The 15876-nt window shown below is 44.7% G+C and overlaps 1 protein-coding gene across 1 annotated transcript in view; it reads left to right on the top strand.

Annotated features, from left to right (window-relative positions):
• The window catches only part of LOC145414930 (uncharacterized), a 353903-nt gene extending 340647 nt beyond the window's left edge, over positions 1-13256 (top strand). Inside the window, exons 3-5 of the mRNA XM_080284345.1 lie at positions 4211-4466; positions 11241-11371; positions 11912-13256. Coding sequence (XP_080140471.1) covers positions 4211-4466; positions 11241-11371; positions 11912-13256 — 1732 coding nt within the window. The remainder of the gene's footprint in view (positions 1-4210; positions 4467-11240; positions 11372-11911) is intronic.
• Positions 13257-15876: the final 2620 nt, after the last annotated feature.

The following is a 15876-nucleotide window of genomic DNA, read 5'->3' as shown; positions in this document are numbered from 1 at the left end:
GCAAAAACTTATCCACAGTAACTGAATAAGCAAGTCTAAACCATAACACTTGTCTACTGTCTCTTGTTTCACCGTCTGTCCCTTTTCGTAACCTCTCCAAACTCCTCTGTGAATTTAATAGGAGGTGGGGATGAGGGAAAGTGGATGGGAGAGATATGGGAGATGGGAGGATTGTGGATAAGGATGTGAGAGTAGGTCATGCAGACAGAAAAAGCTAAAACGATTGGGATGAGAGTGATGTCCAACAGTTTTACGATTCATTATCATTTAGTACCTGTAGAACACAGCTTGAATACGTACATAAGAGCTACCAGTCCATGTCAGTCATATACAAGCCGACTGTTACAGAACATACAAGGTTAGGGACGATGAGAGAGAACAAGGGCTGAGAGTAAATACAACGCAGTAAACGAAAATTACATGAAAAGGGTGGATGAGAGAGGACAGGAAAAACCACCAGACAGGGTAAACAAGATGCTTTAACGAAGGTACAAGAGTAAGGAGTATGAAACCGAGAAGTGCAGGAATAGAGAACAGACAAGCGGCGATAACGAAAGCACAGGAGTAGGGGTGATGTAGGAGAAAATTGTCAAGGCAGAGAATAAATGCGACCCAATACAAGAACAAAGGCAAGGAGGGAGAGAGCGAGGTGAAAGGACTGAGAATGAATACGACAAAGTAATAACACGGAGGAGGAAGAAATGTAGTGCAAGGAATGAGGAAAGCAAGAGACAGTAAAAAAAAATATATATATTACAAACGGGACAAAGCGAATAGACTGGAGTGGCGCCATTTCACATAACTACCGTCCATCCGTCTCTGTTACCGTGACCCCCCTCAACACCAAGGCTTCGTGTTATGTCCTGGGGTCACGTAGGTACTGACGGATCTCCCTCGTTATATCCCCCTCAGGACTAATTCAATACCCACGTTCTGATGACTGTGGTGCTACAATAACTCTTTCTTCCCGACATACGACGCCATTTTTAGGTCCAACTTCCTCTCTCTCTCATACGAACTAAGGGACGATAGGGAAGGTTCTTTGAGAGTTAGGCATGTTGGATGAGACTAAGGAAGACTGGGTGAGGAAAAGGTATGTTGGATGAAGAGATGATTCGCTGGATCATTTTCGGTACTGTTAGGATGGGTTAGGGAGAGGGGGTGACCAAGTGGTTAGAAAAATCGTCTTTTATTCAAAAGAAACTTATTCGAACCCAAACTGAGTCAGAGAATAATTTCATTACTTGAATCTCATTAGAACAGACTTTACTGATTTCCTTCAGGACTCACTCTCGTATAATTAAAACACCCTTTATCATATTATCACACGAGTCCGGAGAGACAATCTTAGTATGTATTCTGTACGAACGGAGGCCAGTAGAGCAAAAGTGATGACATGTGACGGTGTGTGGTGTATATGTCTAAGTATGGACGAACCAAACTAATGAACTTATAATTTATGTTCTTGGCATCAGGGAATGTACTTCCAGTCTATGCCAGAGTCAGAAGCACACATACAAAAAAAGAAGGGAGGAGGGGGGGGAATGGACTGGGTAAGACCTTTTAGAACTGGTTATTCTACGTTGGGTTAGCTTTTAGAAGAAGTTAAGTAAGTTCGCCATATTACCTTACACCAGGTTTATAAATTGTTTATTAAAATGAGATAGAATAGGTTAGACTAGGCCATGTCGGATCTGGACACAATAAATTACATCGGGTTAAGTTAGAAAGTTAGGTACCAATAGTGTAGATGAGATTAAGTGATGCAAGATTTAATTTTATCGTTGTGATCAAGTCGGTTTGGTGATGTGTGTGTGTGTGTGTGTGTGTGTGTGTGTGTGTGTGTGTGTGTGTGTGTGTGTGTGAGAGAGAGAGAGAGAGAGAGAGAAATGTCGTGCAGTACTAAGACCATTCTCTCCGGGTCTTGTCAGCAGCATAACATCAAAGGTATTATGTTTTACGATTACGACCCCCTCTTGACCTGAGTTACTGGCATATTTCTCTCCCTCACTCCCTCCCTCCCTCCCTCCCTCTCTCTCTCTCTCTCTCTCTCTCTCTCCCCTTGATCCTCGCTTTCTCCACCCCTCTCTTTCCTTCGCCAGTTTCTTTACTTCACCTCCCCCCCCTCCCGTTGTGTAGAATAAAAATAGAAGCATATGTGAATGCTGTGTGTTGCAAGGTTCGACACACACACACACACACACACACACACACACACACACACACACACACACACACACACACACACACACACACACACACACACACACACACACACACACACACACACACACACACACACACACACACACACACACACACACACACACACACACACACACACACACACACACACACACACACACACACACACACACACACACACACACACACACACACACACACACACACACACACACACACACACACACACACACACACACACACACACACACACACACACACACACACACACACACACACACACACACACACACACACACACACACACACACACACACACACACACACACACACACACACACACACACACACACACACACACACACACACACACACACACACACACACACACACACACACACACACACACACACACACACACACACACACACACACACACACACACACACACACACACACACACACACACACACACACACACACACACACACACACACACACACACACACACACACACACACACACACACACACACACACACACACACACACACACACACACACACACACACACACACACACACACACACACACACACACACACACACACACACACACACACACACACACACACACACACACACACACACACACACACACACACACACACACACACACACACACACACACACACACACACACGCTAGTCATGAGCAAACACAGACCGGGTTTGGATGACGTGGAATGCCGCATTACCACGATTGGCATTAGTACTCCCTTCATTCCACCGCTCCCCACCTCACCTCACGTTACCTCATCTCTTCTCACCTCACCTCATCTCACCTCACGTCGTCCCCTGCAACTGCCTCCCTCCCACCTCTCCTACTTTATATTCTGACTCCACACCTTCTGCATATTTCCTTCCTTCGTCAGCCACCTTTTCCTCTTTTTTTACTTTTAATTTTTTCAATTTTTATGTCTCTTCGCTGTGTTCCCTTCCCATTTTCTCTCACTTTCATTAATAGTGCAAGAGTGATGAGTGAGAGATGCATGGCTCATTTTTCTTCTTATATTATGAGTGAATGAATGTGTCCGCATTTCACGGGTCCATTGAGCTCACAGCATTCTGGCCTCCATAAAAGATAATGATGATAATGATAACTGTGATGATAATAACGGTAATAATAATAGTGATGATAATAATGTAATAATAATGACGATATTTTACTACAGGTACACAGCCTAAACCCTCTCCCTCCTTCTCTCATATCTCAGTGACTGTGACAAGGAAAAAATATCGGTGATGATAGTGATGATGATGATGATGATATGGAGAGGGAGAAGGATATTTTAAGACACAGAAACGCTAGCTAACTCTTTTCTTATCCTCCCTCACACAGCTCAGTAGTGGTGATTTGTAAACCTGTAGATAATGATGTTAAAAATGATGATGATGATGATGATGATGATGAACATAGTCACTAACTTCTCCTTCTCCACAGATAGCCCAGAAGAAACATATTAGCATAATGATCTTGACGATGATGATGATGACGAAGGCGACGATATGACTGACTGATGATAAAGTTTCTCCCTCTCCCTCTCTCTCTCCCTCCTTCTCTCCCTTCCCCCCCCTCTCTCTCTCTCTCTCTCTCTCTCTCTCTCTATCTATCTATCTATCTATCTATCTATCTATCTATCTCCACTGCCCCATGATGGTAATGAACAAACACATATGGGTCGAACAAACACATATGGGTCCTATGTCGACAGCCCTCTCTCCCAAGCTGCTACACGGAACTATCTTGGCCTACATGGATGATGATGATAATGATGATGATGATAAAATGGCATTAATACCTTTCTCTACGCCTATTCTCATCTCCTATTCCCACAGCCCATTGACGACAATAAGGAAAGGGATGATAGTAATGATAACGATGATGATAATGATATACGACAGAACCACAGTCACTCTAAATCCATTTTCAACCTTTCTTCCACAGTCCTATGATGGTAATGAGCAAACACATGTGGGTGCCCTACGCCGACGGGTCCACTGTCCCGGGCTGCTACACGGAGCTCACCACCTTCTGGGCCTGCCTCTACATCAACATGGTGACCGCCGTCTTCTTCTTCGTGCCCCTGGTGCTCCTCGTGCTCCTCTACCTGGTGATCGGTCGCTCCCTCATGCAAGACTCAGCCTCAGCCGCACTCCAGCACAGAAAAGTCGACCTGCCCAATATGAAGGCCCGGAAGCAGGTGGGTTAGATGAGAATGAGCTTAGAAGATGAGATTAGTGGTGAAGCAGGGTGCGAAGGACCTATGATGGCAAGACTGGTGAAAGTTAAGAATGAGCGTAAGAAGATGAGACTGATAAAAGTGATACAGGCTGAGAATGAGCTATGGATATGAGATTCGTGGTGAGGCATGATGAGAATGAGCTTAGGAAGGTGACTGGTGAACAGTGAGCTAGGCTGATGATGAGCTTAAAATGTGAGACTGGTGGAGGATGAGGCAGGAACATCAGACTGAGGGGTGGGTGGGTTGAGAATAATTTAAAAAAAGTACTGGTGAATGGAGAAAGACAGGTAATGAAGAAAGACTAAGTGCCAAAGTACCGCGTTGTTCTTTGTCCTCCTCGCCCTTCCCTGCCTGGTAATCGATCTTTTCCTCCATCTTTTGCCTCACTCCAGCAAAGTCGATCTACCCAATATGAAGACACAAAAACTGATATGTAACGATGACTGTAAGCTCTGGAAGGTAAGGTTGGTAAGTGATGAGTGCAAGCTGCCAATGAACTTAGATTAGGAGATCGGCGAAGGTTGAGAATGAACTTAAGTTGTGAGGCTGGTGATAAAAAGCTTAAGAATGTGAGACTGGAGGGTGAGGCAGGCTGTGAATGAGCCGAGAGTGTGAGACTGGCGAAGGGTTAAGCTGACTAAGAATGAGCTAGGAAGGTGAGATTGGTGAAGACTGAAAATGAACTTAGAATGCGAGGTCGGTGAAAATGAGCTAAGGAGAGCGAGGTTGGTGAAGGGTAGGGGTGAGAATAAAGGGATTTGCATCGCTGACGTCTCCCCCCTACCTTGGCGAGACAACACGGCCCCACCTGCCTGTCTATAATAATTACCGTAAGCCAAAGCCTTGATCAGACAAACTAATTTTCCCGTAATTAAATCATTAGAGGAGGATAGCAAAGAGAGAGAGGGGGAGAAGGAGAAGGGGAAGTGAGGTGGAGGAAGGGGGCATCATGGATTTACAGAAGCGAGGATGAAGGAGAAAGGAAGCGAGACGAGGAAAAAAAATAATAATTGATTGCTTAATGACTGACAAGGAGAGGATGGGTGGAATAAAACCAGTGAAAACAGTATGACAAAAGCAATGTCGGCTTGAGGTTTTTCGATCACTGCCAAGTCCTTCCCGCCCACTCTGTGTTGTATTCGTCCTACAAAACCAACGATAAGTTTCATAGGAAGGTACTCAGATGCTCTCCTCAGAACCCTTCCACATTCCTTCTGCCTCAACACTCTCTTCCTTACTGCTCCCTTCTTCTTCCTTATCTTCCCCTCCTTCACCCACCTTCCTTCCTTCCCTCCCTCCTGTCTCATTCCCACTTCCTCACATCCCACTCCTTCTTTCTCACCTTCTCATGGTTCACTCACTTTCCTTTCCTTCGCGGCCGTCTTCTCCGTTTCCTCTCCCTTCCTTCCTTCCTCCTCTCCTCCTCGCCTTATCGTCTCCCTCCTAATTTCCTCTTGGCTTCTCCCTCCTCCCTATCTCCTGTCTCACCCTCTACTGCCTCGTGTCTTGTCTTCACCTCCTCCTTCACTCTCCCCTCCACGCTCCCATCTCTCTCTCCTATCAAACCTCTCCCCTCTCAGTATTGGTTCAACGACTCTCTTTTCCTGCCTCACGTTTTCTGTCTCTCCTGGCTCACACCCTCCTGCCTATTGCCTCTACCCCTCCTGCCTCACTCTTTCATGCCAACATTCACTCTCACATTCATCCTATTCCCATGTTGTAAAGTAGACGAGGCAAAAGATAATATTTTTACCATTACTTTACCGTTACTGTTGTACAAGATCAACAATGATCTACAAGAGAAGGAGCTCAAACATTCCCTTCAGAATCCCTCAACGTTTCCTCCTAATATATACGCACTATCATACTGATCACGTCTCCATGGTGCGATGAGGTGTGAGCAACGAGAATATTTTACTGTTCCTGACCACCGAACAAGACAAACAATTAGCTGCAAAGGAAGCTACTGGAATATTCGCCTCAGATAACCTTGACAGCATCCTTAATACATTCAGTCACGCTCACCTTCTTTCCTTGGTGTGAATGCAAGAGAATGTTTTTACTGTGACTTGTGAAAAAATTGTCCACGACCATTGATAAAGTGTAAAGGAAGGTACGTAAATATTCCCAAAATTCTCTGACACTTCTCCTGATATTCTCTCTCATAATCACCACATCACCGTGTGAAGTAGGGGTGAAGTGGGCATTTTATATTAGGGAGATTTGTTTAACTGAATGTTATTTATAGTCTCTCTCTCTCTCTCTGTCTATCTGTCTGTCTGTCTGTCTCTGTCTCTCTGTCTCTCTCTCTCTCTCTCTCTCTACTAGGAAGATTTGTGTGACTAAAAGAAATTTTTAGTCTCTGTCTGTCACTCTGTCTCTGTCTGTCTGTTTGTCTCTGTCTCTGTCTGTCTGTCTGTCTGTCTGTCTGTCTGTCTCACACACACACACACACACACACACACACACACACACACACACACACACACACACACACACACACACACACACACACACACACGCACGCACGCACACGCACACGCACACGCACACACACACACAGGAGTTAGTTGTCACCTACTAAATTTGTCAGAAGGAAGTTCACACGACGGAAGTACCAAAAGTTGACTGGCAGGAAAACGGCTGGGTACGGCAGAAGAGAGCGAGGCGGAAAACAGGAGAGGTAGAGAAGGTGAGGCAGGAGAGGGTGTGCTGAATGAGGTGAGGCTGGAGTGATATGAGGCAGGAGGGGGGAGGCATCAGCCAGGAGAGGCAGAAATGGTAGGGTAGAAGGGAATGAGGCTGTAGGGGTTATAGGCAGAAGGAGGTGAAAAAAGGAGGGGGCTAGGCAGGAGTGAAGTAAGTAAATAGGAGAGGTGGAGTGGGTGAGGCAATAGGGGGAAAGTTGGAGGCAGAATAAGTAGCGGGGTGTGGGGGAATAGAGGAGAGACAGAGTGAAGTGTGGGATGTGGAGTGTGATGGAAGAGGAGGGACATTTGGCAAGGAAGTGGAAAGTGGGGTTTGGCAGGAGAGGGTGGAGTGAAGTAGGAATGCTGGATAATGAGAAGGGAAGCAGGAAATGGTGAGGCAAGAATGGGTGAGGATGGACAGGAGAATGAGGGGATGAGGATGAAGCGAGGAGTTCAGAATGAAACCGGAAGTAGGATAAAATGAAGAAGACAGGGAAGGTGAAGAAAAGTACAAGAGCAAGTAAGGAAAAAGGACGGGGTAGTGAGGAAGGAGAGATGAAGCAGGGGGAAAGGTTAAAAGAAGAGGGACATAAGAAGGAGAAGGTGAGGGAGAATGGAGGAAACAGAAGAGGGGAGTACCAAGGAAGTAGGAATGATATGAAGGGGAGAAGAAAGGAAGGGGTTAAGGAGGGAGGGTAAGATGGAGGAAGACGTCAGGAAGGAAAGAAAAAAAAAAGAGGGGAGAAATAAGGAAAGAGTTCAAGATGGGGAATAATAAGTGAAGTAGGAACAAGTAAGAAAAATCGGAATAATACGGAAAAAACTGAGAGAGATGGAGGGAGAAAGACGGAAGAAGCGAGAGGGAGAAAGGAGAAAGATGAGAGAGAAAGGTAAGTGAGAATGAATAACTCAGGAACAGGTAGGAAGAAGAAGAAAGGGGGTAAGTTGAGATATGGAAGGTAGGACTCAGGTAACTTACAAGACTCCCACGGATTTGCGATGGGAGAATAAATTTGGCTTTCTTCTGCCTCTCTAATCCAGGAGTGAGAGCGAGGGGGATGAACGAGCCTGGGAGTTGCTGAAATGATAATCTTAGAATGGGGGAGCCGGGAGATTAAAAGGCCCTCTTGTGTATTCCTTCAATTTACGGTTCCATAAACTTGTGTCCGCGCAGATGAATGGGTGTGAATAGGTCCCTCTCTCTCTCCTTCTTCATTTACTTCCTTTTGTCTTCCCACTTTCTCCTTCTCTGATTGATCTCACGTCAACAGAAAGAAATGTGTAGAGACTTCGCTTTCACTGCCTTCTTCATTTACTTCAGCTCTCTTCCCACTTTCTACTTCCCTGATTGATTTTACTACGATAAAGATACGTGTGTAGGTTTATGTATAGAATTTCTATCTGTTTCGTTTCTTCCTTCTCTCTTCATGCTTCCTTATCAAATTTCACTACGAGAGAGAAGAAAAATTAGTGCACGAACTATAAACAGAAAAATTGAGTGTTGATGCAGTAGCAGTGTAACTACTTCACTGGGCTACGTTCTAGAAGGGGTACCCGGCGTTGCCTGGGTAAAGCCCTATGATCGTGCATTACCTAGGACCCCGGATACTCCCTGTGGAAGAAGACCCTCGGGTCTTGGGCCCTTTTCCCCAGGGTTATATTCTCCATGGACCTTTTCCTAAAATGGACCTATTTTTCCATTGCCCATTTATAGATAAATGGTCTTCCCCGTTCCTCTTACTGTATCCTGTCCACTTTTTATATGTTATAGTCCTTTCATCTTATCTTTGTCCGGATTTTTGTCTTTTTGAAGTTTATTTCCCGTAGCTCAGTGACAACATATGACAATATTAGAGTATTACATTCCTCCTGTGAAGAGAGAGAGAAGATGGAGGAGGGGAAGGAGGAGAGGGGCTCGAGCTATAATGAGTACCGAGCTCTGTAAGAACCTAGTTGTGTCATACCCTAATCCTACCTCTATGCACTCACCCATCAACCTTACCCACCCATCCCACCAATCCGTCTACCCATCCGTCCCTCTCTCTCTCTCTCTCTCTCTCTCTCTCTCTCTCTCTCTCTCTCTCTCTCTGCAGATACATGAAACTCCACGGAAATGCCCCGCCGCATTTACCGCGTAATATAAGATATGGACGTTAGTTAATAACATGATAACCGGAGGCCGACTGCACGCGGTTTTTTTTATGTAGTCTTTAAGTTAGCGCATTTTAGGTATTGTACGTTGATCCAACAACTGTCGTGCTGTAATGCACCGTTTCGGTTAATCTAATGTTACAAACAGATAAACAGACTGGGAATTTTAGTAGTTTATAGATAAATGATCTTCCCCGTTCCTCTTACTGTATCCTGTCCACTTTTTATGTGTTATAGTACTTTCATCTTATCTTTGTCCAGATTTTTGTCTTTTTGAAGTTTATTTCCCGTAGCTCAGTGACAACATATGACAATATTAGAGTATTACATTCTTCCTGTCGTACTTTTTCGTGATTAGCACCATATTCTAATATTAACTTCCTGCTACAACTCCATACTCAAGATGGAGAAATGACAATGCACGATGGAGAGATGGAAGTTTCAGATCAAGTTGAGGTGAAAAGAGTGTATTGAGACAGAGTCAAGATGATGATAACTGCGATGATACAGAAATTTGTAGGTAAAAAGGTAGGCGAAAAAAAAAAAAAAGTCACTCATAATACCCTAGTGGCATTACATGACAGAAAGTTATTGAAATATAAATAAGAAAAATAAAACTTAACGTCCCTACAAAGCGCCCTCCCACATTCAATGTATACAGTGGGGGAGAGAGGGAGGGGAAGGCAGAGTTCGGCTACCCCTCCACAACTTTGGTAATTGATGTGGGTGAGCTTGCCGCTGGGAATAGAGTTTGAGAAGTAGAACAGGTAAGGAGGGATTAGGAGGGGTGTAAGACGAAGGGGAGAGGGGTAGAGAGGTGGAGGGAGGGAGAGAGGTGGAGGGAGGGAGGGAGGGAGGGGGGGAGAGAGAGAGAGAGAGAGAGAGAGAGAGATAGGGTGAACGAGTGGAGGGGAGGGATAAGGGAAGCGAGACAGTGGGTATAAAAATACACAGAAAATACAGATAACAAGAGGACTGTTAACCCATATCGAGGTTGTCTGTTGGGAAAAAAGGGCTAATTGCTTTAATATCTAACCAAGGTATGTGGGAAAAGATCAGAAAAGAAGGCTATCCCCCACCCAATATCCCATCAGGGTAAAAAAAAGTCGACAGAATACAAGTGGAAAAACAATACGCCTGTTAGAGAGAACAAATATGGGAATTTTGTAGGAAAGGCAGATGAGAAGGTGGAGGAAGGACAAGGGCGATAAGGACGGGAAGAAAAGAGGGAAAGAGTGGAGTAGAGTTGGTGGAGAAGTAGAAGAGATAAGGCAAAATTAAGGGACAGAAGCAGTGGACAGAGGGAAGGAGAGGAAGCGGGAAGGAATAGATGAACAGGTAAAGAGAAAGAGAAGATGGAGGAGGGGAAGGAGGAAAGGGGATCGAGCTATAATGAGTACCGAGCTCTGTAAGGACCTAGTTGTGTCTTACTTGAAACTTGTACGATAATTATAAATCATCATCATCAACATCCTACTCCCACCCACCCCCAAACAAAAATAATAATAATATAAAACAGACAGCACAATAGTACAGCTGTCAAAGGAATGCCCAGTGGAATTAATTGTACATTTAATCACTCATCATCCAAGCATTTATAATTATATACAGGTATACATTCTCTTCATCTTTATTTCCTCCATATTTTTATCCTCCTTTTCCCTCCCCTTTCTACAAGTGGTGATGATGTTGGTTACTCTTAGTATTTATTTCTTGTTCTTGGTCTTCTTCTTCTTCTTCTTCATCTTTCTTTTCTTCTTCTGCTTCTTCTTCGTCTTCTTCTTATTCTGCTTTTTCTTCGTCTTCTTCTTCTTCTTCCTCTACAGGGTGGTGATGATACTGTCAATCTAATTACTTAAGTCTAATATCTTTTCCTCCGCTTCTCCTGCAGGTGGTGGTGATGCTTGCTACTGTGACCATCTTCTTCTTCGTGAGCCTGTTTCCCTTCCGCGTCCTCACCCTGTGGATCGTATGGACGCCCAAGGAGTCCATAGAGAGGATGGGGGCACTCCGCTTCTTCAGGTGGGTAGTGGAAGCAGGTGTGTGTGTGTGTGTGTGTGTGTGTGTGTGTGTGTGTAATGGGATATGTTTATGTCTGAAAGTGTTGACTGACCGTCCTTGAATGTCCATGTGTGTGGGTATTTCTGTATATGCGTGTGTTATATATACGTAAATATAGTCAGATAGATAGACAGACAGACACATGAACAGATAAAGAGGTAGATTAACAGATAAACAGATAGATATATGAGACAGACAGACGGACGGACAGACAGACATACATAAGCAAATGCAAAAGAAAATCAATACCTTTAGACTTGGAGTCTACATAACTTGTCGTATCTGAGGTAGATTTTTAAAATACTGTATATGGTGGTTATAAGAGTTTAAGCTAAAGGTCTGTGCATGATGATTAATTTCATGATATAAAGGAATTTCATCAACAGATCATCTGATATGCTGTTACTAGGCAAGAAGGCATGCTGAGTGTGTGTGACAAGTACTGTTCATCTAAGCTTACAACTTAGTTCATTTCCTTTATGTTTCATTTCTCCCTACCAGCTTGCTGTACGGGGCGAGGGTTCTCTTCTTTGCCAACTCCGCCGTCAACCCGATCCTCTACAACCTCACCTCCACCAAGTTCCGCGAGGCCTTCCTGAAGCTGCTGAGCCGAGACGCCTCCCGCCGTCACCTCAGCCGCCAGTCCACCTTCAACACCACCGGCACCTCCATGTCCAACGGGCGCAGCGGCTCCTCAAGGACGACCGAAGTGGCGGGTTTTCGAGATGGACATTCGGTGCGCGTGGCTCTGGCTCGCTGTGGCCAGCATTCCTCCTTCGATGATGTTCCTCCGCCGCGACCCAACATGGCGCGGTACGGGAGGCAGAGCAGCTTCGCCGGGAGTTACGGTTTCCCTAGCAGTAACAGCAACAGCGTCTCGTGTAGCCGACAGAACAGCAGGGCAGGGGAGAACGGGGTTGTGGCAGGACCCCTGGAGGGAGTGAGGAGAGGGATGGAAGGGGAGAAGCGGCACTCCGGGGAGGGACGTCGCCTCCTGGAGAGAGATAGGTCCGCCAGCCTAAGCGCTGACATGATCGAGGAGGAGAGAATCCCTGTTCCAGTGGGGACAGGGGGGAGGTCAGCCAGCATAAAGAGCACCAGCACGAAGGAACTGGAGGCAGAGGCAGAGGTTGAGAAATTGCTCTCGGACGGGGAGCACGGTGAAGCCAAACGCCCATCTCCAACGAGCTCCCTTAACCAAGACTCGCAAGCAACGGGCGACTCGAGGGGAAGCTGCTGCCTGGACCGCCGGGAATCAATGGCACGCGACCGTCGGGAATCACCTGTGCACGACCGCAAACACTCACAATCACACGACCGTCGGGGCTCATCAGTATACGGCCGTCGGGGATCAGTAAGACACCAACGCCGGTACTCGCCATCACACGACCGTCGGGAATCACCGGTGTACAGCCATCAGGAGTCATCGGAATACGACCGTCGGGAGCCACAAGCACACGACCGTCAGCACCCGCCATCACACGACCGTGAGGAATCACCATCGCACGTCCGTCGGGAATCACCATCATATAACCGTCGGGAATCACTTGCAGACGATGGTCAGGACTCACCATCACACGACCGTCGGGAATCATCATCACACGGCCGTCGGGAGTCACCTTCACATGATCGTCAGCAGTCACCCTCACAGGACCGTCGGCAACCCTCACCCGACGAAGGAGAAGGTGGAGGCAGCTCACACCCCGACGCTACAAGTGGGGTCCGACGGGGAAGCCGAAACAGCGGGAGGGAAAACTTGGGCAAAAAAGTGTCTCGCGGCGGCACACCCCCGGGTAATGGGAAAAGTGTCCAGTTCTGCGACGCCCCCAGGACAAAGTCAGTCTAGTGGTAAAGTGGCGAGGAAGAGAGAATTAAATGGGGAGGAAGAGAATAAAGTGGGGAGGAAGAGAATAAAGTGGGGAGGAAGAGAATAAAGTGGAGAGGAAGAGAATAAAGTAGAGGAACAAGAAAAATATAAAGATAAAAGTAAAAAGATTGTAGGAAGTGGAGAAGGAAGAAATCTGCTGTTAGGATTAAATGATGCGGTGAGAAAGGAAAATGTAAAATGGAGGCACGGGAAAAACAGAAACAAATGAAGGGCAATGAGGTATGACAATGAAGGAGGGAAATCTAATGATGAAAGGGAATGCTGTGCTGGGTGAGGGAAAGAAAGGAGGGACGAGAAAAATATAAATAAAAGAGGAAAACTATATACATAGGCAAGAAGGAAGAAATTTTACGCTAAGGTGCAATGATGTGTTGGGAAATGGAGGAAAAGAAGTGGAGGGACTTTAAAAAAATTATATAAGGATGAAAATACAAGGATAAAGCCGAAAACGTGAAAGAACTAAAAGAAGAATAAAAAGAGTTAAACTAAAATGAAGAGGTCTAGAGCTGAAACGGAAAAGTGTGCCGGTGAATCGAGAAATATGAATAAAATGCGAAAGGGGGGACGAGAGAAATAATAATAATAAAGGAGGAAAATGAAGTAAAAAAAAAATAAGTTTAATGTGGAAATGGAATGCAATGGAGGGAATGCGAAAAAATAAAAAGTAAATAAAGGAAGGGACGAAGAAAATGGAAATAAGGGATAGGAAAGAAGGGCACTAGTGGGTGAGACAGGAAGAAGTCTAGGGCTACTGTGCACTGCTATGATGCTGAAAAGAGAAATAGAATACGTGCAGGGAATGAAGAAGTGGAAATATATGGCATGAAAGAAGCAGGACTTAGGGTCGTATGTTGAAACCTGAAACTGCAAAGTGGAATGCAAACCCCTAATAACTGAAGCTCATTTATGGAACACCTGCCCTTGTTGTGTGTGGTTAGTCTGCATCCGATATTATAGAATTCAGTCAGCAGCCATACAGGAAGGCCAGACACTTTCCATCATCATCACGTACGTCAAAAATCATCGTCAGAATTTCGAGTCTGCATCAAACTTCTCGAATTTCAGGTTTCAGCATACGACCTTCAGATTCATATACTGAAGTTGTGTATACTGTGAGGGAACTTCAGTCACTTCAGTTCTTCAATTTGAACACTGAAATTAAGACACATAAGAAATGAGAGGAGGAATATTAGACAAATGGAGAGAGAAAGAGAAAGAGAGAGAGAGAGAGAGAGAGAATTTTCTATTTTGAGAGGTCAGATGTAGCCCTCATTAAACCCTTCAGTACGAGAGACTTATCCAAAGCTGAGGAAAATCGTCTGACTTATACAACTGTCAGTTTTACAAGGCAAGTCCCTATTTCAGTTCTAAGTTGTGAAAAGGCTAGGGGGAAAAAAAGGAGGCCCTTGCTCTGATATAGTCTTTTTATGAGAAATATCCGTAACCCTTTTCAGCTCAGTTAATGTCCAGATGGGGTCAGATTGGAGGATGTTTTTGACTAGTAACCAAGGAGTTTCATGCTTACCTCATAACTAAAATTCACCATATGTCACGCAGTAACAGCTTAGTATTCAAGCTGTGAAAATGAGCCAGTTCCGTCAGATGAAAACAAACCACCAGCGAGACTAAAACACAAGTGAGGTCCTCAGGCTGAAGGGGTGTCAATGCATCACGGTTCCCCCCCAGCCCTGCAGGCTTCTTGGGACTTTCTGGAGGAGGTGCTTAATGTTCCGTGATGGAGGGAGGAGAGGAGGAGGGGGGTGTCAACCGGCAGGGGTGAAAAGAACAGAAACAAAAGAAAAAAAAAAACAAAGAACAATCAATTGGGGGGAAGGTGGTGGGTGCGAATCGGCGATGGTGAAGAGAAAGAGTGAGAGGAAGAAAGAAAGAAAGAGATGAAGAAAGAAAGAAAATGAAAGAAAGAGAAAGAAAGAAAGAAAGACAAATTCATGAATATTATGTACTGTACAGCAGGGAAGGAAAGGGAAAGAGTAACTAAGGAAAACAGTAAAAAAAAAAAAATGCATTAATAGGTGCACAGCGAGGGAGAATGAATCATTACAGTACGCAGCAAAGGAAGAAAATGCATAAATACACTATAAAGAAAGAAATGCATAAACAGAGTAAACATTAAAGAAGGAAATGCATAAATACAGTAAACAGTCATGAAAGAAAATATTTAAACAGTAAACAGTAAAGAAATAAAGCGCATATATACTGCAAACAATAAAGAAAGAAGAATGTTTAAGTACAATGCACAGACAAGAAAAAATGCATAAGCACAGTGCACAGTAAAGAAAAAATGCATAAATACAGTACACAGTAAAGAGAGAAAATGCATAAATACAGTACACAGTCAAGAAAACAATGCTTAAGTGCGGTACACAGTAAAACAAAAAGGAAAATGCATAAATACAGTAAGAAGTAAAGAAAGGAAATACAAAATGAGAGCAAATAGTAAAGTAAGAAAAAATATATACAGCTAACAGCGAAGAAGGTAAAAGAATGCACAACGCTGCGATGTTGTGGATTCGAGAGGCTGGCAATCAAAGTTTGTGGGGAGATAGAAGCAAGAGAG

This window comes from Coenobita brevimanus, chromosome 101 (genome assembly GCF_032717465.1).
Source record: "Coenobita brevimanus isolate Jiangsu-jjx chromosome 101, ASM3271746v2, whole genome shotgun sequence".
NCBI lineage: Eukaryota > Metazoa > Arthropoda > Malacostraca > Decapoda > Coenobitidae > Coenobita > Coenobita brevimanus.
This window is presented reverse-complemented; position numbering and strand designations above follow the sequence as displayed.